Source organism: Euleptes europaea, chromosome 1 (genome assembly GCF_029931775.1).
Source record: "Euleptes europaea isolate rEulEur1 chromosome 1, rEulEur1.hap1, whole genome shotgun sequence".
Classification (NCBI taxonomy): Eukaryota; Metazoa; Chordata; class Lepidosauria; order Squamata; family Sphaerodactylidae; genus Euleptes; species Euleptes europaea.
In genome coordinates this window covers 180234583-180255443 of record NC_079312.1, presented here as the reverse complement: position 1 = coordinate 180255443, position 20861 = coordinate 180234583, and the positions used below count along the sequence as shown (strand labels likewise).

Sequence of the window (20861 nt, the reverse complement as noted above, 5' to 3'; positions counted from 1 at the left end):
AAGGAATGAGAGGAATTGAATGTATTTTATCCATCTCCTCCAGTAAGTTCACCAGGTGGTGGCCATAACCCTCTGTGGTTTCCCCCAGCAACTGGTTGATCAGAGGTAGACTACCCCTGAGCATGGAGGTTCCATTCAGTAATGCTGGGTCACAACTGGCTGGAACTACTCTCCACTAAAGTGGCCTTGCCTTTCTTAAAGTCCATATCCCTACTGAGCCATTAATTCCTTGGCCCCAAGCTAAGTATAGCCATCCTGTCCCCAGGCTTACATACCTACTGGTTAGAGTCCAAGGAAAGCCCTAAGTAGCTGTTTGACAGCTTAGCTGGAAAACCAGCGGAGAGCCAGTATGGTGTAGTGGTTAAGAGCGGTGGTTTGGAGCGGTGGACTTTGGAGAACCGGGTTTTATTCCCCCACTCTTCCACGTGAACGGCGGAGGCTAATCTGGTGAACTGGATTTGTTTCCCCACTCCTACACATGAAGCCAGCTGGGTGACCTTGGGCTAATCACAGCTCTCTCAGCCTCACCTACCTCATAGGGTGTCTGTTGTGGGGAGGGCGATTGTAAGCCAGTTTGATTCTCCCTTAAGTGGTAGAGAAAGTAGATAAAAACCAACTCTTCTTCATCATAATCAGACTCAGGTGGTGTAGTAGTTTGTGCGCAGGGCTAAGATCTAGGAAACCCAGGTTCGAATCCCCTCCCTGCCACGGAGGTTTGCTGGGTGTCTTAGGGGCAGTCACACCCTCACAGCCTGACCTCCAGTTTGTGAGGATAAACTGGAGGAGAACGCTGTAAGCTGCTCTGGGTCCCTATTGGTGAAAGAAGTGGAAGACAACCTTCCAGGGTTGTTGTGAGGATAATGGTGTAGAATTATGTAAGCTACTTTGGATGGTGCCGAGTTGTTTTCTGTTGCCCCAGAAGGTCGGACCAGAACCGACGAGTTGAAATTAAATCCAAATTAAATCCTAGACATTAGGAAGAATTTTCTAACAGAGCGGTTCCTCGGTGGAACATGCTTCCTCAGGAGGCGGTGAGCGCTCCTTCCTTGGAGGTTTTTAAGCAGAGGCTGGATGGCCACCTGTCAGCTATGACCTTAGGCAAATCGTGAGAGGGAGGGCACCTTGGCCCTATTCTGGGCATGGAGTAGGGGTCACTGGGGGTGTGCGGGGAGGTAGTTGTGAATTTCCTGCCTTGTGCAGGGGGTTGGACTAGAGGATTGCCAATCTCCAGGTACTAGCTGGAGATCTGCGATTACAATTGATCTCCAGCCGATGGAGATCAGTTCCCCTGGAGAAAATGGTGGCTTTGCCAGTAGGACTCTATGGCATTGGACTCCTCTCCCTAAACCCCACTCTCTTTAGGCTCCGCCCAAAAAACCTCCCGCTGTTGGCGAAGAGGGACCTGGCAACCCGAGGGGGGGAGGTAGTTATGAATTGTGCAGGGGGTTGGACTAGATGACCCTGGGGGGTCCCTTCCGAGTCTATGCTTTGGGTCCCCACTGGGGAGAAAGGTAGGGTATAAATGAATGAACCCTCGCAAGCCCTCTGGTGGGGCAGCTTGGCGTCTCCCTCCCCCCCTCCCCCACAGGTGCGCCTCCCCCGCCCTCGCAGGTGCGACCCATCAAGCTCCCCGGCCGTCCCGGGATATCTGGGGAGGGGCGAGGCCGGCCGGGCCCCTCCGCGCGCGCCATGGCGGGGGAGGTCTTCGTGGACGGGCAGCCGCCGGACTTCTCGGTCCTGCCGGAGCTGCTCTGCCCGCCCTGCCTGGAAGGCGAGCCCGGCTGCGGCTCGATCCCCGGGCCGGGCGGGGCAGAAACAGCCGCCCCGCGCGGCTCCAGGTGAGCTGCTCCGGCGGGGCGACCCGGATCCCCCCTGCCGCACGTGGGAAGCGGAGCGCGCGGAACTCCGCGGGGCTTTCTCTCCACCCCCCCCCGCCCGTGCAAACCTGCTCAGGATCGGGCGGGGGGTGGTATTTTCTTCCTTGGCTTGATCAGCTTTGCGCCGAGATCCTGCGCAGCCTCCCTCCGGGATTCCCGGTTGCCAACGTCCAGGCGGGGGCTGGAGATCTCCCGGAACTACATTTGATCTCCAGGCTACGGAGATCCGTTCCCCCGATGCATTGGGGGGGGGTCTATGGCGTTATAACCCACCGAGGCCCCTCCCCAGGCGCCACCCTGCCAAACCTCCAGGAATATCCCTCCCCGGAGTTGGCAACGCTCCACCGGATCAGGGTTTGGTCGCGGGGCTTCCACGAGGGTCCATCCCGCTGGTTCTGCACGGATCCTTTGCCAGGGACCCAGGTCCCTTGGAGAGAGACCCCCTCCCCCTCCAAGGACCCTTTGCCAGGGACCCAGGTCCCTTGGAGAGAGACCCCCTCCCACTCCAAGGATCCTTTGCCAGGGACCCAGGTCCCTTGGAGAGAGACCCCCTCCCCCTCCAAGGATCCTTTGCCAGGGACCCAGGTCTCTTGGAGAGCGACCCCCTCCAAGGATCCTTTGCCAGGGACCCAGGTCCCTTGGAGAGAGACCCCCTCCCTCTCCAAGGATCCTTTGCCAGGGACCCAGGTCCCTTGGAGAGAGACCCCCTCCCACTCCAAGGATCCTTTGCCAGGGACCCAGGTCCCTTGGAGAGAGACCCCCTCCCCCTCCAAGGATCCTTTGCCAGGGACCCAGGTCCCTTGGAGAGAGACCCCCTCCCCCTCCAAGGATCCTTTGCCAGGGACCCAGGTCCCTTGGAGAGAGACCCCCTCCCCCTCCAAGGATCCTTTGCCAGGGACCCAGGTCCCTTGGAGAGAGACCCCCTCCCCCTCCAAGGATCCTTTGCCAGGGACCCAGGTCCCTTGGAGAGAGACCCCCTCCCCCTCCAAGGATCCTTTGCCAGGGACCCAGGTTCCTTGGAGAGCGACCCCCTCCAAGGATCCTTTGCCAGGGACCCAAGTCCCTTGGAGAGAGACCCCCTCCCCCTCCAAGGAAACTTTGCCAGGGACCCAGGTTCCTTGGAGAGCGACCCCCTCCCCCTTCAAGGATCATTTGCCAGGGACCCAGGTCCCTTGAGCGACCCCCCTCCCCGGATCCTTTGCAAGAGACCAGGTCCCTTGGAGAACGACCCCCCCCCCCCGCTTCAACCATCCTTTGCAAGGGACCAGGTCCTTTAAAGAGCGACCCCCGCCCCTTCTGCCCACATCGCCAGCGCGCTTTCTTATCCCCGGCTGCAGCCGCCGCGCGCCCACCCCGCGCGGCCAGGCGCGCGCCGGCCGGGATCTGGCGCCGGAGCCTGGCGAGCGGCGCGAGGCCCGGGGCGGGGGGCTTCTCATTGGCTGAGCGCGGGGAGGCGCGCGCTTCGGCCGCCTCGTGGCTGAGGGGAGGTGGGCGCGCGCTGGGGGAGGGGGAGGGAGCAAGGTCCTAGGGGGGAAGGGGGGGAAATTGGGGCGGGGGCACTTGAGGGGAAGGGGTTTCTAGGATCTAGTTCCTCCCCTCTTAGAACTGTGTGAGTTGCTCTCGAAAGACCAGCTGCCCAGAATGTCTATAGCATGACCCCCCCCCCAAAAAAAGGCTGACGACCTTACCTGTGTTTCCAGTGGAAAAACAAGGGTATCTGTAGGGTTGCCAGCTCCAGGTTGGGAAGTACCTGGAGATTTGGGGGGTGCAGCCTGAGGAGGGCGGGGTTTGGAGATAGGGTGGCCAACCTCCAGGTTGTCCCAATCACACACTTCCTTTTGTTTATTAGATAATTTATTTTCTATTTCACTTTTGAGGTTTCTATTTCAATTTTGAGGTTTTCTTACCTTTCAGATGACCAAAACTAAGATACATATGGTCTGGTAATATAGGGTACAGCAGTTTGTGACTCTTTCAGCGTGGCGTGGTGGTTAAGAGCGGGGGTTTGGAGCGGTGGGCTCTGATCTGGAGAACGGGGTTCGATTCCCCCACTCCTCCACAGGAGCGGCGGAAGCTAATCTGGTGAACCTGGTTGGTTTCCCCACTCCGCCACACGAAGCCAGCTGGGTGACTTTGGGCCAGTCACAGTTCTATTAAGAGCTCCCTCAGCCCCACCTACCTCCCAGGGTGTCTGTTGTGGGGAGGGGAAGGGAAGGGGATTGTAAGCCGGTTTGATTCTCCCTTAAGTGGTAGAGAAAGTCGGCATGTAACAACCAACTCTTCTTCTTCTTCTTCTCAAGCATTGTAAACTTTCAGTGGTCATTATAGTAAATGAAGAAGTTTCATTTAAAAAAAAAACACCGGATCGGACAATTTTATATGATGCATTTTATGTGGTTAGATCAGTCAAAGTAGCTTAGGTTTGATAGGAAAGTAAGCATTGCATATATTTCGGGTTTCCCCAGAATTTCCATTTTTCAAAACAAAAACACAACCCTGAAAAAAAAAATTTATGTGGCTTCAAAATTTCTGGAAATATTACATCTTTTGGCAAGCGTTCGTTCAGGGAAGATATCCTAGGAGACCAGCCCCATAGGGGCAATAATAAAGGAGTTTGTTTTGAGGAAGTATCCTGAGGATAACAAAATGTTGGGGCGGGGGGTGTACGCTGGTGCCATTTAAAGAGTTTAATGCGAGGCACCCCTGTAGAAAGCTGCTGTGGGTGGATGTGAGATCTCTCTCCTGTAGAATATAGAGCAAGGTTCCCCAGCCTGCCAAGTGCTTTTAAAAAGTGGGTGGGCCCAAAGGGGGCTTTTGCCCAAAAGGGTTTCTAAATGGCAGCTGGAGATCTGATTGGCTCTGCCACCACAACACCAAGGGATCTTCCCTGGATGAGTGAAGATAAGCTGTCTGTATGCAAGAAAATGCTTTCAAGCAGGGGTGTCAAACATAAGGCCCGGGGGCCGGATCAGGCCCCTTGAGAGCTCTTATCCGTCCCGGGAGCCAGCCCAGGCAGCTGCTGCCACCACCACCACCACTCTCGATCTGGGCTGGCGAGACAAGGCCTGGCCCGACCAAGTGACATTTATGTCATATCCGGCCCTCGTAACAATTGAGTTTGACACCCCTGCTTCAAAGGATGCTCATTTTAAAAGGCATCCTGTTAAACAGAGCTTTTGCCTGAACTGCTGAAGAGTTGCTGTTAGAGTTGTGTACGATTTCACTCCTTGAGATTTGGTGGTTGAGCACGCCTCTTGTAGCCATTTTGTTAGGGTTGCCAGGTCCCTCTTCACCACCGGCAGGAGGTTTTTGGGGTGGAGCCTGAGGAGGTTTGGGGAGGGGAGGGACTTCAGTGCCATAGAGTCCAATTGCCAAAGCAGCCATTTTCTCCAGGGGAACTGGTCTCTTGTCGGCTGGAGATCAGCTGTAATTGCAGGAGATCTCCAGCTACTACCTGGAGGTTGGCAACCCTACATTTTGTGGTTGGGTGCCCATCTTGTGGCAGCCGTTTTGTGGTTGAGCCCACCATCCTGTGTAAGAATTCCAAAGGTCCCCGCTGGGTCACAAAAATTGGGAACTCCGATATAGAGTCTTTTATCTTGAGAAGCTGAAGAGGGGAGAGAGGAGGGCAGGATGTTACAGGCACCCACAAGTGATTTCTCTCTCTCCCTCTTCGCCCGTGCTCTCTCGTTCCTGCAGGTGTGAGCCATTCAGCGGCATGGCCTGCTGCCTCCAGATCCCAAACTTCGGTTTAGTGCAGGGGGCCGATCCACTGTTCTCCCACCTGGACCCGATCGCCAGCACCCCAGGAAAACTCCAGGGGCCAGTAGTCCCGGCCGCACACCCTGCCTGCGATGTCACGATGCTCCAGAACGACTGCTTCTTTCCCTCCTCTGCCTCGTTCGGTTTCTTGGATGCTCTGAGCCTCATCAGCTTACACTGCTCAAACCTCGCCTCAAAGCCCGTGGATTGGGCCGAGCCCCCGGAAGGCAGAGGGGCTGCGCAAGAGTGGGCCCCCAGTACCCTCTTCCCAGACCCCCATGGTAGCCCTCTGTCGACTGCCTCTGCAGAAGGGCCTCCACAGGAGACGGGCATTCCGCACAGGCCTGAGTCCCAGGAAGGCGTGAGAAGAGTGTCCCGCAAGCAGGCCAAACCCCGGCGGAGCTGTGAACATCTGGAGCCGGATTTCCAAGGGGTGACCTTCCAGATGCAGCTGTGCCTACATCAAGGTGGTCCCGAGGGCTGTCGGCTCCTCATGAGCCACCAGTACAGCAGGTAGCGAGGCTGGGGAGCTCTTCTTGGTATCAGTGGCAGAACTGTGTTCATTGCTTAAGGTGGCTCTTAGAATCAGAAACATAGAATAATAGAGTTGGAAGGGACCACCAGGGTCATCTAGTCCAACCTCCTGCACAATGCAGGAAATTCACAACTACCTCCCCCCCACACCCCCAGTGACCCCCTACTCCATGCCCAGAAGATGGCCCAGATGCCCTCCCTCTCATCTTTCCCTCCAGATGTGTGGATTGTGTCTTCATAGAATCCTAGACTTGGAAGGGACCACCAGGGTCATCTAGTCCAACCCCCTGCACAAGGCAGGAAATTCACAACTACCTCCCCCCCCGCACATCCCCAGTGACCCCACTCCATGCCCAGAAGGTGGCCAAGGTGACCTCCCTCTCATGATCTGCCCAAGGCCATAGAATCAGCATTGCTGACAGATGGCCATCTAGCCTCTGCTTAGAAACCTCCAGGGAAGGAGAGCCCACCACCTCCCGAGGAAGCCTGTTCCACTGAGGAACCACTCCAACTGTTAGAAAGTTCTTCCTAATGTTCAGACAGAACCACTTTTGATTTAATTTCAACCCGTTTGATTTAATTTCAACCCATTCTAGCAAAACCTATTCACTGGGTGATACACCAGGGGTTCCCAGCATGGTACCCATGGGTGCCCTGATGCCTGCTGACACCTTGACTGGCACCTGCCAAGTGTTTTTTAGAAAATGAGTGGAGCCAGGTGGGGCTTTGCCCAGGCAGGCTTCCGATTGACCATCAGAGATTAGATTGGTTTCACAGATTTTTAAGAGCGTTGCTTTGGCAGCAGCTGTCACCCCATGACAGAAGGTAAGTTGTTGTATAAGCAAGGAAATATTTTTAAACATTGTGTTTATTTAACAACCTGTCAAGCAGAGCTTCTGCCTGAAATGTTAAAGAGTTAGAGTTATGCATAACCTCACTCCCTAACATTTTTGCAGTTGCGCCCACCATCCTGTGTCAGAAATCCAGAGGTGCCCATGGGCTCAAAAAGGTTGGGGACCTTTGTTAGATATTGCTGTGTTGCCAGGTGAAAATTTACAATTCGATTTCCCCTTGTGGACAAGACAGTCCAGGAGATGAACGGCAACAGCACCATATCAACTGATGTGTGGGTGCCTCCCAAGATTCATTCCTTTCTCCATCAAGCAATGATTGGTCGCATGATATGCATATAATCTCATGATCATCCTGGTGTAACTACTTCTGTCTAACTACCTGTTGTAACTAACTGTCTTCCAGGCCAGAAACAGTTCGTTTAGGGGGCTGGGGATTCTCATCAGCTTCCGCCTCCTTTGGTTATTCCCTCTTACAGAATAGCAGATGTCTTTGACATGTCAGGGGAAGGTGTGGGGAAAGATCCTCTCGATCAACCCTTCACGTCAGCCCTTCCTATGGATCCAACCCAATGCTGGCATGCTGAGCAAAGACGAGAGAAAGGAATGCCAGTGGAGAGTAGTTATGTATTTATATAATGTGGAGGATCTAGGATCTAACTATCTCTCCAGGAATGATTACTTGGAGGGGGTAGTGTAATAATTTTTGGGAGGAAGCATTCCTGTGGTTTTCCACAAGCAAAGATTAGGCTGGCTATGTGTTCTCTAGGCTTTAACTGGTGGTCGAAAATGCTGTCAAGTCACAGCCAACTTATGGCTACACCGGTCCGTCTTCAAGGCAGGAGACGTTCAAAAGTGGTTTGCCATTGCCTGCCTCTGCTTAGCAACCTTGGACTTCCTTGGTGGTCTCCCATCCAAGTACTAACCAGGGCCAACCCTGCTTAGTTTTCAAGATCTGATGAGATTGGTCTAGTTTGGGACGTCCAGGTGAGGGCAAAAAACATACAGAGGTGGTTTTCCATTGTCTGCCTCTGTGTCGCAACCCTGGACTTCCTTGGTGGTGTCCCATCCAAGGGCTGACCCTACTTAGCTCCCGAGATCTGATGAGATCGGGCTAGCCTTTGCCAGGGCTTTAAATAGCTGTGTCATTCCACCACCACCCCTTCACACTATAGGATTTCATTAACATTTGCATTTGAAAAAAAACATATTGTGATTTGCTGTTCCAAATGGACTGTCACTTATTTTGGTTGCACGCTGCAAATGGGGATGTCCAATATCCCAAATTCGTTTGTCGGTCATTCTTAAGTATGTGATTCTTCTCAAAGCCCTGTTCTGCGTCTGTAAGATAGGAATGGTGGTAATCTATAAAGATGGTTGAGGTGAGCAAAGATTGCTTGCGGGTCTTAAGAATAGGGCAGGATATAAAGCTAATGAAAATAGTTTGGAGATCAGATTATTTTTTTAACGCCTCTCTGAAATATTATCCTTCTAATCTGTGTTCAGTGAGAAGCTTAAGAAAAGAATCCCAGTCCCTTTAACCAGAGAGGAATGCGGCGCTGCCTGTTCAAAAGAGAAGGAAGGCTCTCTGTCCACCCACCGTACGTTAATTCTTTGGGCTGTCAATATATGTAATATTTTTCAAGCACTAAGTATTATAAGTGGGAAGGCAAATGGGGTCCTTGGTTTTTCAGAAGAAGTCAGTGTCAAGGGTTAGACCAGGGGTCCCCAACGTGGTGCATATAGAGGTCTTTCCCAACACCGACTTGCCTAGTCCCTTTAACTGGAGATGCCGGGGATTGAACCTGGGACCTTCTGCATGCCAAGCAGATGCTCTACCACTAAGCCACGGCCCCTCCCAATGGCTCTCCAGGGTCTCAGGCAGAGGTCTTTCACATCACCTGCTTGCCTAGTCTCTTTAACTGGAGATGCCGGGGACTGAATCTGGGACCCTCTGCATGCCAAGCAGATGCTCTGCCACTGAGCCACAGCCCATCCCCAAAATGAACACATGAACAAATGAAGCTGCCTTATAACTGAATCAGACCCTTGGTCCATCAAAGTCAGTACTGTCTACTCAGACCAGCAGCAGCTCTCCAGGGTCTCAGGCAGAGGTCTTTCACATCAGCTACTTTCCTGGTCCCTTTAACTGGAGATGCCGGGGATTGAACCTGGGACCTTCTGCATGCCAAGCAGATGCTCTACCACTGAGCCACAGTGATTACCTATTTTTTACTATTGCTTTATGTAAATTGTGTGCGTGCTAAGTACCATCAAGTTGCTTCCGACTTGTGGCGACCCTATGAATTAATGTTCTCCAAAACGTCTTATTGTTATCAGCCTCACTCAGGCCTCACAAACTGAGGGCCAGGGCTTCCTTCATTGAGTCAATCCATCTCTTGTTGGGTCTTCCTCTTTTCCTGCTGCCTTCAACTTTTCCTAGAATGATTGTGTTTTCCAGTGACTCTTGTCTTCTCATAATGTAACCAAAGTACCTCAGCCTCAGTTTGGTCATTTTAGCTTCTGGGGAGAGTTCAGGCTTGATTTGATCAAGAACCCACTGATTTGTCTTTTGGGCTGTCCATGGTATATATAAACTATCAAATGTAATTGACCTTGCTAGAGTTCAAAATCCTTTATCCCTTAGAAGCTCCTTGATCTTGAGCAGCATAAATCTATTGTTTGAGGGATATAAGGACTGAAATAAATCCTGCCACTGACAATGTAGCCTTGGGCTCCCTGTCATTTAATAAAAAAGGCATTATGTCAGACACAGAGGCATTAGATTTAGATATTAAAAGGGGAGAGATATAACGTGATCGAAGTTCCTCATAAAAGCGGCATTCCAAGAGGGCAGGAGCTAATGAATCAATAGAGCCAGAAGAGCAAGGACAGGTCCTGTCTGGGTATGGTATATTCAAAATCCTGCCCTGCACAACCATAGAGGGGTTAGCATTCAGTCTAGCTAAACAGAAGGCTCTAGAAAGACGAGGAGTTGTCAGATAGTAAGTATAAGTGGGCAAACCACGTGGTGGTGGTATTCCAAAAAACCGAGACGAACAAACGCGGAAAGCACGAAAAGTAGTGCTGTTATAATCAAGCTCTTTAATGCGCTTTTTAATTTTGGTGAAAGCTTCAGTTTACCCAAGATCTAATAACATATCCTTCGAGAAGCCCAACAATGACAATTTCTCATCTAAGATTTTTTCCCCCGTGAGGATTCAAAAGGGTCGTGCAGCTAGGAGCCCCTCAGTACTAAAGTGCACCTGAAGTTGTAACTTAAAGGCGGCCAACCATGCCTTAGCTTTGAGCGACATTTGGCAGAGTTCAAAATCAGTAATTGACATATTGCTGTAGCTTAATGCTAAAATGAAAAAAAAAACTACAGGAACAACTTTCCTGTGGCCTCTCTGCAGACAACTCCGTAGTCTGCGGCAATGAAAACTCCATGGAAAATCACCTCTATGCAGAAGAGACTTAAATGCTCTGAAACCATGTTGTTCCTCTACTCCAATCCTTCATCTGCAACATGGAGAGATTTTATTTAGTTTTATTTTATTTAGTTTAGTTTTATTTTATTTAAAACAGGGGTGTCAAAGATAAGGCCCGTGGGCCGGATCCAGCCCCTTGAGAGCTCTTATCCATCCCACGAGCCAGCTGAGGCAGCCACCCTCTCAAGTCCCGATCTGGGCTGGCGAGGCATGGCCCGGCCCGACCAAGTGACATTTACGTCTTATCCGTCCCTCATAACAAATGAGTTCGAAACCCCTGAGTTAAAACATTTATATCCTGGAAAACTCAAAGGTAATCCCTCCGAGCATTTTCCCACAAGGAAAGGGAAGAGGCCAATTTCGGGCAGAGCTGTAATCTTCATGGTTTTGGCAAATTTAAAAGGCTTGGGTCCCAAAATGCTATTCTGTTGGTGGTAGGGTTGCCAGCTTCTGGTTAGGAAACACCTGGAGATTTGGGGGGGGGGTGGAGCCTGAGGAAGGTGGGGAGGAGCTTCAACGGAGTGTAATGCCATAGAGTCCACCTTCCAAGGTGGCCTTTTCTCCAAGTGAATTGATCTCTGTCACTAGGAGACCAGTTGTAATAGCAGGGGATCTCCAGCCACCGCCTGGAGGTTGACAACCCTAGATGGTGCAACAGCAGCTTTTGTGACCAAATGGCTTTTTCATTTGTGGAAGAAAGGGGAGAGCGGTTTTTGCAAAGCTCCTCTCCTCCTGCTGCAGACACAGTTTGCCCCCATGCTGTGGGTCAGGGGACCCAAAGAAGCATTACTGGAAGCCTGCAGCATCATGGGGAAGCTGCCTTCCACTAGTTGCCTCCGCTCGAGCTGCTGAGGATCCAAGGCAATGGATCTCAGTGGCTCAGACACAGCATATTAAATAATAAAATAAAGCCAACCTTTTTATCTTTAAGGGAGTAAGTGCTGTGCTTCTTGCAAGACCAGGAAGACACCGCAGTGGAGAGATGCTGAAGACGGGACCCCTCTCTGCAATGCATGTGGCATTAGGTACTACTCTTACCCGTAACCAGTATCATATGGGGCTAAGAAGGGGAGAGTTCTTGCTAGCCAGTGTGGTGTAGTGGTTAAGAGCGGTGGTTTGGAGTGGTGGACTCTGATCTGGAGAACCGGGTTTTATTCCCCCACTCCTCCACGTGAGCGGCGGAGGCTAATCTGGTGAACTGGATTTGTTTCCCCACTTCTACACACGAAGCCAGCTGGGTGACCTTGGGCAAATTACAGTTCTCTTAGAGCTTTCTCAGCCTCACCTGCCTCACAGGGCGTCTGTTGTGGGGAAGGGAAGGTGATTGTAAGCCGGTTTGAGTCTCCCTTAAGTGGTAGAGAAGGTCGGCATATAAAAAACAATTATTCTTCTCCTCCTTCTCCTCCTCCTTCTCCTTCCTCTTCTTTCTTCTTCGCTAACACTGCAAAGAAGTGAATAGAAGTTGGCATATAAAAACCAACTCTTCTTCTTCTTCTTCTAGACCCACCTGCCACTCGATGTCCCTCACTCTTGGTTTCACCATTTTCTTAGCCTGATCAGCCCCCTGCTCCAGAAGCGAAAAGGGAGAAAAGCCCATCTGTTCTAGCTTACCTTTAACTGCTTTTTATCGAGTGGTTAGAGTATAGATGAAAGAAAGCCACAAGGATAGTGAGGAGTGATGATAATCTCCCACATGACTGTCAGTCTGTTTTTTCCCCACTTTCAGGTACAAAAAATACAGAATCCGGTGTTTTCAATGCTGGAATATTCCAAAGCATGGTGGGAAGCCCTGCTCCCATTGTTCCAGTTGCGGAGACAAATTCCACACAGCAGCCGCCCAGCAGGAATCTGAAAAAGGTACCGGACGTTTGGGGGGCGGGGGGGGGGAACGGGCGTCGCAACCTCTGAACAATTTTCGTGCCCAACGATATGTGAGATTAGTTGATACGAGCCGCACCATAGAAGCGTTTTCTAGCCGTGCCCCCCAGGTGTCTTATTAGGATGACGCAGTAAGGAGGGACCGATCAGGATCCAGGATCAGAGGAGTATGTCTGTCATATTAGGTGCTGTGGAACGCAGGCAGGATGGTGCTGCTGCCGTTGTCTTGTTCGTGGCTTCCTGGAGGCACCTGGTTGGCCCCTGTGGGAACAGACTGCTGGACTTGATGGACCTGGGTCTGATCCAGTAGGGCTTTCCTTATGTTCTTAAGGAGGATAGGGCTATCCATGGCTCCTAGTCAAAATGGATAATAGTCATAATGCATGCCTATTCTCTCCAGGATCAGAGAAGCATGCCTATAATGTTTGGTGCTGTGGAACACAGGCAGGATAATGCTGCTGCAGTCATCTTGTTTGTGGGCTTCCCAGAGGCCCCTGGTTGGCCACTGGGTGAACAGACTGCTGGACTTGATGGGCCTTGCTCTGATCCAGCAGGGTTGTTTGTTTACATTCATTATAGTGTGCCTTTCTCACCGAGATTGCTGTTCAGGAAGAGTAAAATGTACATCGCTAGAACTGCCAGCTCTGGGTTGGGAAATATGTGGAGATTTTGGGGGTGAAGCCTGAGGTTTGGAGAAGGGAGGGACTTCAGTGGGGTAGAATGCCATAGAGTCCACCTTCCAGAGTGACCATTTTCTCCAGGTAAACCGATCTCTGACATCTGGAGATCGGTTGTAATCCCAGGGGATCTCCAGCTACCACCTGGAGGGTGGCAACCCTATACATGGAAGATGCGCACACGTGAGCCAGGGGTGGTTATTGTTATGTTGAATACTGACAATAAATTCCTAATGCTAGCTGGTTTGGCTTTTCTTCATGCTACCAAAGGCATATCCGCATTACAAACTTATATCCGTTTTTAAGAGCCATTTAGCCCGCCCAACCGCCAGTATTTGAATGGTAATTTGGTGAGGGTGTGTTGCTTAATATAGGTTAGTAATCCCCAGCCACCTTGGCCTGGATAGCCCAGGCTAGCCTGATCCTGTCAATCTTGGAAGCTAAGCTCAGTCAGCCCTGGTTAGTACTTGGTTGGGAGACCACCAAGGAAGTCCAGGATGGCCGCTCAGAGGCAGGAGATGGCAAATGACCTCTGTTCCTTGGTGGTTTCCCATCCAAGTTCTAACCAGGACTGACCCTCCTTAGCTTCTGTGATCAGAAAAGATCTGGCTAGCCTGGGCCGGCCAGGTCAGGGCAATAGTTGTGTATCAGTATAAATGTCATGGCTACATGGAGAGCCAGCATGGTGTAGTGGTTAAGAGCGGTGGTTTGGAGCGGTAGACTCTGATGTGGAGAACCGGGTTTGATTCCCCACTCCTCCACGTGAGCGGCGGATGCTAATCTGGTGAACTGGATTTGTTTCCCTGCTCCTACACATGAAGCCAGCTGGGTGACCTTGGGCTAGTCACACTCTCTCAGCCCCACCTACCTCAGAGGGTATCTGTTGTGGGGAGGGGGAGGGAAGGTGATTGTAAGCCAGTTTGATTCTTCCTTAAGTGGCAAAGAATGTCAGCATATAAAAACCATGTCAGCATATAAAAACTCTTCTTCCTCTTCTTCCTCCTCCTCTTCTTCTTCCTCTTCTTCCTCCTCCTCTTCTTCTTCCTCTTCCTCCTTCTCCTCTTCTTCCTCCTGTCTGACAGCGACTCTCACCCCAGACCCCCTAACAGAATTATAGTTTCCAGAATTCTTTGGGGCAGAGGAATAAATATTAAACAAACTGAAGTTGGGATGTGATTTTAAAAACCTTTGGTTTCTCCCTACTACCTGCGCCTTTGGCCAGCATTAAAATCTGACATCGTTGCCTATCTAAGGCATTTCTTTTCTTTTCTAGATGTGGAAACTTCCTAAAGCTTTACAGTTAGATTGGATACCAAAAGAGCTCTTGGGAGATCTGACTGACTTGGGTGAAGGGTCTGGATGAACAGCAAGATGAATGTTGGATATGCTGTCTCTGAGAGGTTGTAGGGATATGAATTTTGCTTGGTTTGTTAGTTCATTATGCGCTGTACTGTTCTTTTGAGTTTTTACATGGTAGGGTGTGTGAGTGTCGAAGGAGGCAAGAGAAAAAAGATGAAGTTGCTTCAGGGAAGGAAGTGTTTCTTACTTATCTTTCGGCCTTCTAGCAACTGAGAGCATTTGTAAGAGGGGGAAAGGCCAAGTGAAGGTGTGTGCTGAAATCGCTTTGAAGCAGGTACTCCTGCTAGTCACCTGGCAAAGTTCTTCAAGTACCAGGTTTAAGGTCTCCCTCCTCACCCCCCCCAACTACGCTTCATGTTGCTCCAATATGGGTAACAACGCCTTTCTCTAAAGAGACATAGAAACAGCATTATTTGTAGGCTTTGGAGAATAATGATCATTTAACAGTGACGGGGAGGGGATTGTCCAACAGAAATGGCACGCACTTTTTAAAAAGCAATAATAGCCTCTTAACAAAGCACTTTGCTTACGGGTTGACAATGTCTGTCTTTTGCAGCAGATACACCAAGACTAAGTGTGTAACGTTTGAGCTGTAACATATTCATATATGCTTATCACATCTCCAGTTGTATATCTGATATTTACACTTGTAATTTTCATAGCACTCTCGATTCAACACGCCCACGAATGAATTGATCATCTTTTCTCTTAAGCCTTCTTCTTCTTGGTACTAGGTGTTAATTCACGCTGTCATTATCCATCTTGTAGAACACCCTCAAAGGCCTAACTATTTACTCTCCTTTGTTTCACATAGTTAGTCTGCCACCAGGTCACGCTGCTTCCCCATTTCCAACATTAGGAAAACATGGCTCCCTCCTCACCCCGTTCAGCAAAAACTCTCCAGTTCGCCCTCTGCTCATCTCTCTGCCACCGAAACCATCCAGCCCTCTTGCCATTATGTTCAAGTAATGCCCACTCCAAGATTCAGCACAAGCTCCTTGTCCTTATCTTCAAAACTTTCCACGGCCTTTCCCTTCCTCGTTTCTCTACTCTCATAAGACTGCTGCGAAAAATACAAGTGGAAATATCAGATATTCAACTGGAGATGGAGATATTTTTATATGCTCGTTTGTTGGAGGATAAACAACTAATGAACAGGAAGTTTTCAGCTTCTGAGTCGACTCTGGATGCCCTTGATTGTTTATTTGTTGCTTTCCACATGATTTTTGCAGACAAGATCCTATAAGCTTCCTTTGGCAGTATTTATTTTTGTATATAGTATTCGTTTTTGCAATATGTGACTGTTTTTGGAGTAGCTAAATAAACAGAAAAGCCAAGGTGTACAGTTTAAAGCTTATCACTTGCCTTGCTAATTTAAATGAATGTGCTAGATTAATATTTTGTTTGAAACTAGTAACCCTCTTCATGTTGAATAACTGTCTCTGCATAACTCTCAACGCAATAAATATTCTGAATTGTTGTTGCATATGGAAAACTGGTTAATCCGTTTTTTCTTTAAATGTGAAATGGGGCTTGGAGGAGAAACTGTCTGATGTAGCTTTGCATGCTGCCCAAATTAGCCCTGAATGCTTGTGAGCTTGCACTAGGACGTTTTCTTAATTCTCAAACATACAAAAATTCTCTGACCTCAGGACATGTTTTTCCTCAGAGATAAGAGCAAGAGTCCAGTAGCACCTTTAAAAAAAGGTAAAGGTCCCCTATGCAAGCACCGGGTCAATCCTAACCCAAGGGGTGATGTCACATCCCGACATTTACCAGGAAGACTTTGTTTAAGGGGTGGTTTGTCAGTGCCTTCCCCAGTCATCTTCCCTTTACCCCCAGCAAGCTGGGTCCTCATTTCACCGACCTTGGAAGGATGGAAGGCTGAGTCAATCTCGAGCTGGCTACCTGAAACCGACTCCTGTCGGGATCGAACTCAGGTCGAGAGCAGAGCTTGGACTGCAGTACTGCAGCTTACCACTCTGCGCCACAGGGCTCAGTAGTAGCACCTTAAAGACTAACAAAATTTCTGGCAAGGTATGAGCTTTTGTGAGTTACAGCTCACTTCTTCAGGATTTATTTATTCAGGATATGTCTTCTTAATGTCTGTTCAGTTTTCTGCTTTTCTGCTTCCTGGTCTCTGATCTCTGTGAAATCCCCACAAATTGTCTAGCATTTTTTAATGTTAGGAATGACAGGTGCGTGCATGGGATGCATTAGAATGCAAAATGCACTGGCCCTATAACTATTTCAGCGCTTTCCAGGGGACACACGTTCGGCTGTAAATATTTTGCAAACAGCTCAATAAGAAATTGAGAAACTGCTACTAAGGATGATACGCTTGGCGTTTTTCATTGGGCTCTGTGGATTATTTCTAACCAACTATGGGATTATTTGATTAGCATGCCGTGACTAACCAGAAATCATTTTTATTGGTCCTGTGAGATTCCTGCATTAGACCATCCGGCCCATTTGAGAGGTCTGTGCAGTACAGCCAGTGATGGTTTCCATGTTTCTCTGTCTTCCCTGTTAGCTGATACCGACCCTGGTCTTTCCTTGGCTGTGGCTAAATTTCTGGCCGCAGAAGCGGCTTCTGTGTGAAGATGGAAATAGAGGGCTGTATTCATAAGATTGTTTCTGTCCAAGACAGTTGGACCCCTGGATCTGACCAAATTTGAGCTAACAAACAGTTTCAGGTAGCCGGCTCGAGGTCGACTCAGCCTTCCATCCTTCCGAAGTCGGTAAAATGAGTACCCAGCTTGCTGGGGGTAAAGGGAAGATGACTGGGGAAGGCAATGGCAAACCACCCCGTAAAACAAGTCTGCCTAGTAAATGTCGGGATGTAACGTCACCCCATGGGTCAGGAATGACCCGGTGCTTGCACAGGGGACTACCTTCACCTTTAATCCTTTATGTGCCTTGATAGCCCAGGGTAGCTAAGTAGGGTCAGTCCTGGTTAGTACTTGCAGGGGAGACCGCCAAGAAAGTCCAGAGTTGCTATGCAGAGGCAGGCAATCGCAAACCATCTCTGAACATCTCTGGCCTTGACCTGGGTGGCCTGATCTCATCAGGAGCTAAGCAGGGTGGGCCCTGGTTAGTACTTGGGTGAGAGACCACCAAGGAAGTCCAGGGTCGCTACGGAGAGGCAGGCAATGGCAAACCACTTCTGAAGGTCTCTTGTCTTGAAAACCCTACAGAGTTGTCATGTCAGCTGCGACTTGATAGCAAAAATAAACAAATCCTTTATATGCTGAAAGAACAGGACTTCAGCCGGATACCACAGAAGCGTTCATACTCCCTTACCATTTTCTTGTTCTATACCCAGTTCTATAAGACTGTGGTTTCTTCTTCCTCCACAAGGCGCCTGAAAGTCAGAGCAATTGAACTCCTTCGGCCATTTAAAATAAAAACCCTTTCATTAGCTATGATGAGGAAATTCTTTCCATCCGTGTGGTGAAACGGGTTCCTGAAGGTCTCAGTGGGGGGAAACGATGAATAGGCGGCATCGCCTAAATCCATCTGCTGATTAAAATTACCGCTGTATGGGTAATGTGCATATGCAAAATTAGCTTTGAAACAATTAGAAAATTCTCTTTGTAGCAAAAATTATTGTTATTTATACAGGAATCCTCTTACAGGATTCATAGGCAAAAGCGGAGGGTTTTTTTACCCCCAAGGTTCAAGCAGTCACCATGTTGGAACATTTGCAATCCACCCAAAACAGAGTCCGCAAGGTTCAGAGATAATGAAAAGAGGTTGTAATTTTAAAAGTTAGGCTGGTCACCCGAGTTCATCGTGCTCGGGTTTTCCCAGTTGAAGGCCTCTCCACTCCAGCGTTCTTGCTAATTTGTACAAAGAAAGATGTGCTGGAAAGTCGGCCCTCCAGACGTTTCAACCTGCCTGGACAGGAATGCTATGAACGTTCAAGAATGGTTTGTAGAGATCAATGTCCAGTTATATTTTAGTTCCTTCGAGGCACTTTGATATAAAGAAATGGGCAAATGCTGCCTTCTGGATGGGGGCAGGAAAGGCAGAAAGACACAGGTAAAGGTTAAGGTAGCCCCCGGTGCTGTAAAAATACACATGTCGTGTCCTGGAGGTTGGCAACCCTATCCATCTGGCCCCACTACTTGACGGGCGCCAGGAAAGGTGATGGTGGGTTGCCATGGTGCCCATGGGGACACCTTAAGTAGAGAATTCAGCAATGTAATCGGGATGGTGCCTGGGCGGGGTTGGGGGACAACAGAATATGAATTGCCTTTGTTTCTGTGTCATTCTTCCGCATCCACGCCAGGAGTGGATTTGCTGCCAGCAGACCCCTTGCCAAGGAGGAGGGCACCTTTCCTGGTGTGAAACGTCTGCTGACTGCAAAATTTATGAGCTTCCTCTGCACAATTGACTGGCTGCGGCTGGGAGGGCAGAAAAGCAGGCACAGCTGCTGCTGTAGGAGATAACTCTCACTGCAGGCTAACCTTTTCTTGCAAATCTGATGCATCATTAACCTTCCTAGATCGCATCAAGAGCCTTCAGACCCAACATTCTCTTTCCAACAGGGGCTTGGATTACACCCCCCCCAATCATTTTTGTCTGGCACCTGGTATTTCTCCAAGGTTCCTATTTTGCTATTATGACTAATAGAGAGATCCTCCACGAATTTGTCTTCTGCAATGAGAGGCGTAATGTGTAACCAGTTTGCTTATTCCTTTTCCGAGCCGCGCTCTGAAAAAAACAGTTTCTATAAGTATACAGAGGAAGCATAGCACTAATTGGCTTGTACCTGGTGATGTAACCAAGAAGAAGAAGAGTTGGTTTTTATATGTTGACTTTCTCTACCACTTAAGGAAGGATCAACCCAGCTTACAATCACCTTCCCTTCCCCACCCCACAACAGACACCCTGTGAGGTAGGTGGGGCTGAGAGAGCTGTGACTAGCCCAAGGTCACCCAGCTGGCTTCTTGTGGAGGAGTGGGTAAACAAATCCAGTTCACCAGATTAGCCTCTGCTAACTCTGATCGGACTCTGGTCAGAATTTGATCTGGAGAACTGGGTTTGATTCCTCACTTCTCCATGTGAGCGGCAGAGGCTAATCTGGTGAACCCCCCGTCCTTGGTTCCCTTTTGTCTCCAAAAAAAATGTCCACCTTCCTTACTTTCTGGTTCTTTTAAAATCCATTCTTAGAATCATAGAGTTGGAAGGGACCACCAGGGTCATCTAGTCCAACCCCCTGCTCAATGCAAGAAATTCACAACTACCTCCCCCTCGCACACACCCAGTGACCCCTACTCCATGCCCAGAAGATGGCCAAGGTGCCCTCCCTCTCATCATCTGCCTAAGGTCACAGAATCAGCATTGCTGACAGATGGCCATCTAGCCTCTGCTTAAAAACCTCCAGGGAAGGAGAGCTCACCACCTCCCAAGGAAGCCTGTTCCACTGAGGAACCGCTCTGTTAGCAAATTCTTCCTAATGTCTAGACGGAAACTCTTTTGATTTAATTTCAACCCGTTGGTTCTGGCCTGACCTTCTGGGGCAACAGAAAACAACTCGGCATCCTCCTCTATATGACAGCCCTTCAAGGACTTGAAGATTGTTATCATATCCCCTCTCAGTCTTCTCCTCTTCAGGCTAAACATACCCAGCTCCTTCAACCTTTCCTCATAGGGCTTGTGGTCTCCAGACCCCCTCACCATCTTTGTTGCCCTCCTCTGGACACGTTCCAGCTTGTCTACATCCTTCTTAAATTGCGGTGCCCAAAACTGAACACAATACTCTAGGTGAGGTCTTCTCTGTCCATGCTTAATTTCAACCAGAGGCTGTTTTGGTGCAATTACACATCGAATGAACTCTCCTTGTGGTACCCTTCAGTATGGGAAAAAGATGACGCAGCTCAACTTTGGGGACTCTTGTAAACAAACAAACCAAACTCAATTAATGCAAGGTGGGAATTTGAATAGGATTCATTCAACTGGACCTGATTCTCCCATTTCAGAGAACAATACACTCAATCTTGTTTGGTGTGATTTGATCATCAACGGGTTTAAGTTCAGGAACAGGTAAGGCAAAGGTAAAGGTCCCCTGTGCAAGCCCGGGTCATTCCTGACCCATGGGGTGACGTCACATCCCATCGTTTACTAGGCAGACTTTGTTTTTTATGGGGTGGTTTGGCATTGCCTTCCCCAACGGCCTACATTTTACCCCCAGCAAGCTGGGGACTCATTTTACCGACCTTGGAAGGATGGAAGGCTGAGTCAACCTTGAGCCGGCTACCTGAAACCGACTTCCCTCGGGATCGAACTCAGGTCGTGAGCAGAGCTTGGACTGCATTACTGCAGCTTACCACTGCGCCACGGGGCTCCTTAAGTTCAGGAACAACATGCTGTTAATTCGGATGAAGCATATTTCCCTCAGCATCTGAATCCCCTTTTACCAGTCTA

General features: G+C 49.5%; 1 protein-coding gene across 1 annotated transcript; it reads left to right on the top strand.

Moving 5' to 3' along the window:
• Nucleotides 1-1689: 1689 nt before the first annotated feature.
• ZGLP1 (zinc finger GATA like protein 1) lies at nt 1690-17030 on the top strand. Its single transcript, XM_056850488.1, has 7 exons — nt 1690-1838; nt 5577-5855; nt 5925-6152; nt 8531-8625; nt 11447-11540; nt 12242-12372; nt 16963-17030. The coding sequence occupies exons 1-7, from the start codon at nt 1690-1692 to the stop codon at nt 17028-17030; spliced, it is 1044 nt and encodes a 347-aa protein (XP_056706466.1).
• Nucleotides 17031-20861: the final 3831 nt, after the last annotated feature.

Bases quoted from the DNA above. Each gene is read 5' to 3' on its own strand.
- ZGLP1 (XM_056850488.1), top strand. From the start codon at position 1,690: ATGGCGGGGGAGGTCTTCGTGGACGGGCAGCCGCCGGACTTCTCGGTC. The intron at 11,541-12,241 runs GTACTACTCTTA...CCCCACTTTCAG, and splicing joins TGCAATGCATGTGGCATTAG to GTACAAAAAATACAGAATCC. The intron at 12,373-16,962 runs GTACCGGACGTT...CTTCCCTGTTAG, and splicing joins CCAGCAGGAATCTGAAAAAG to CTGATACCGACCCTGGTCTT.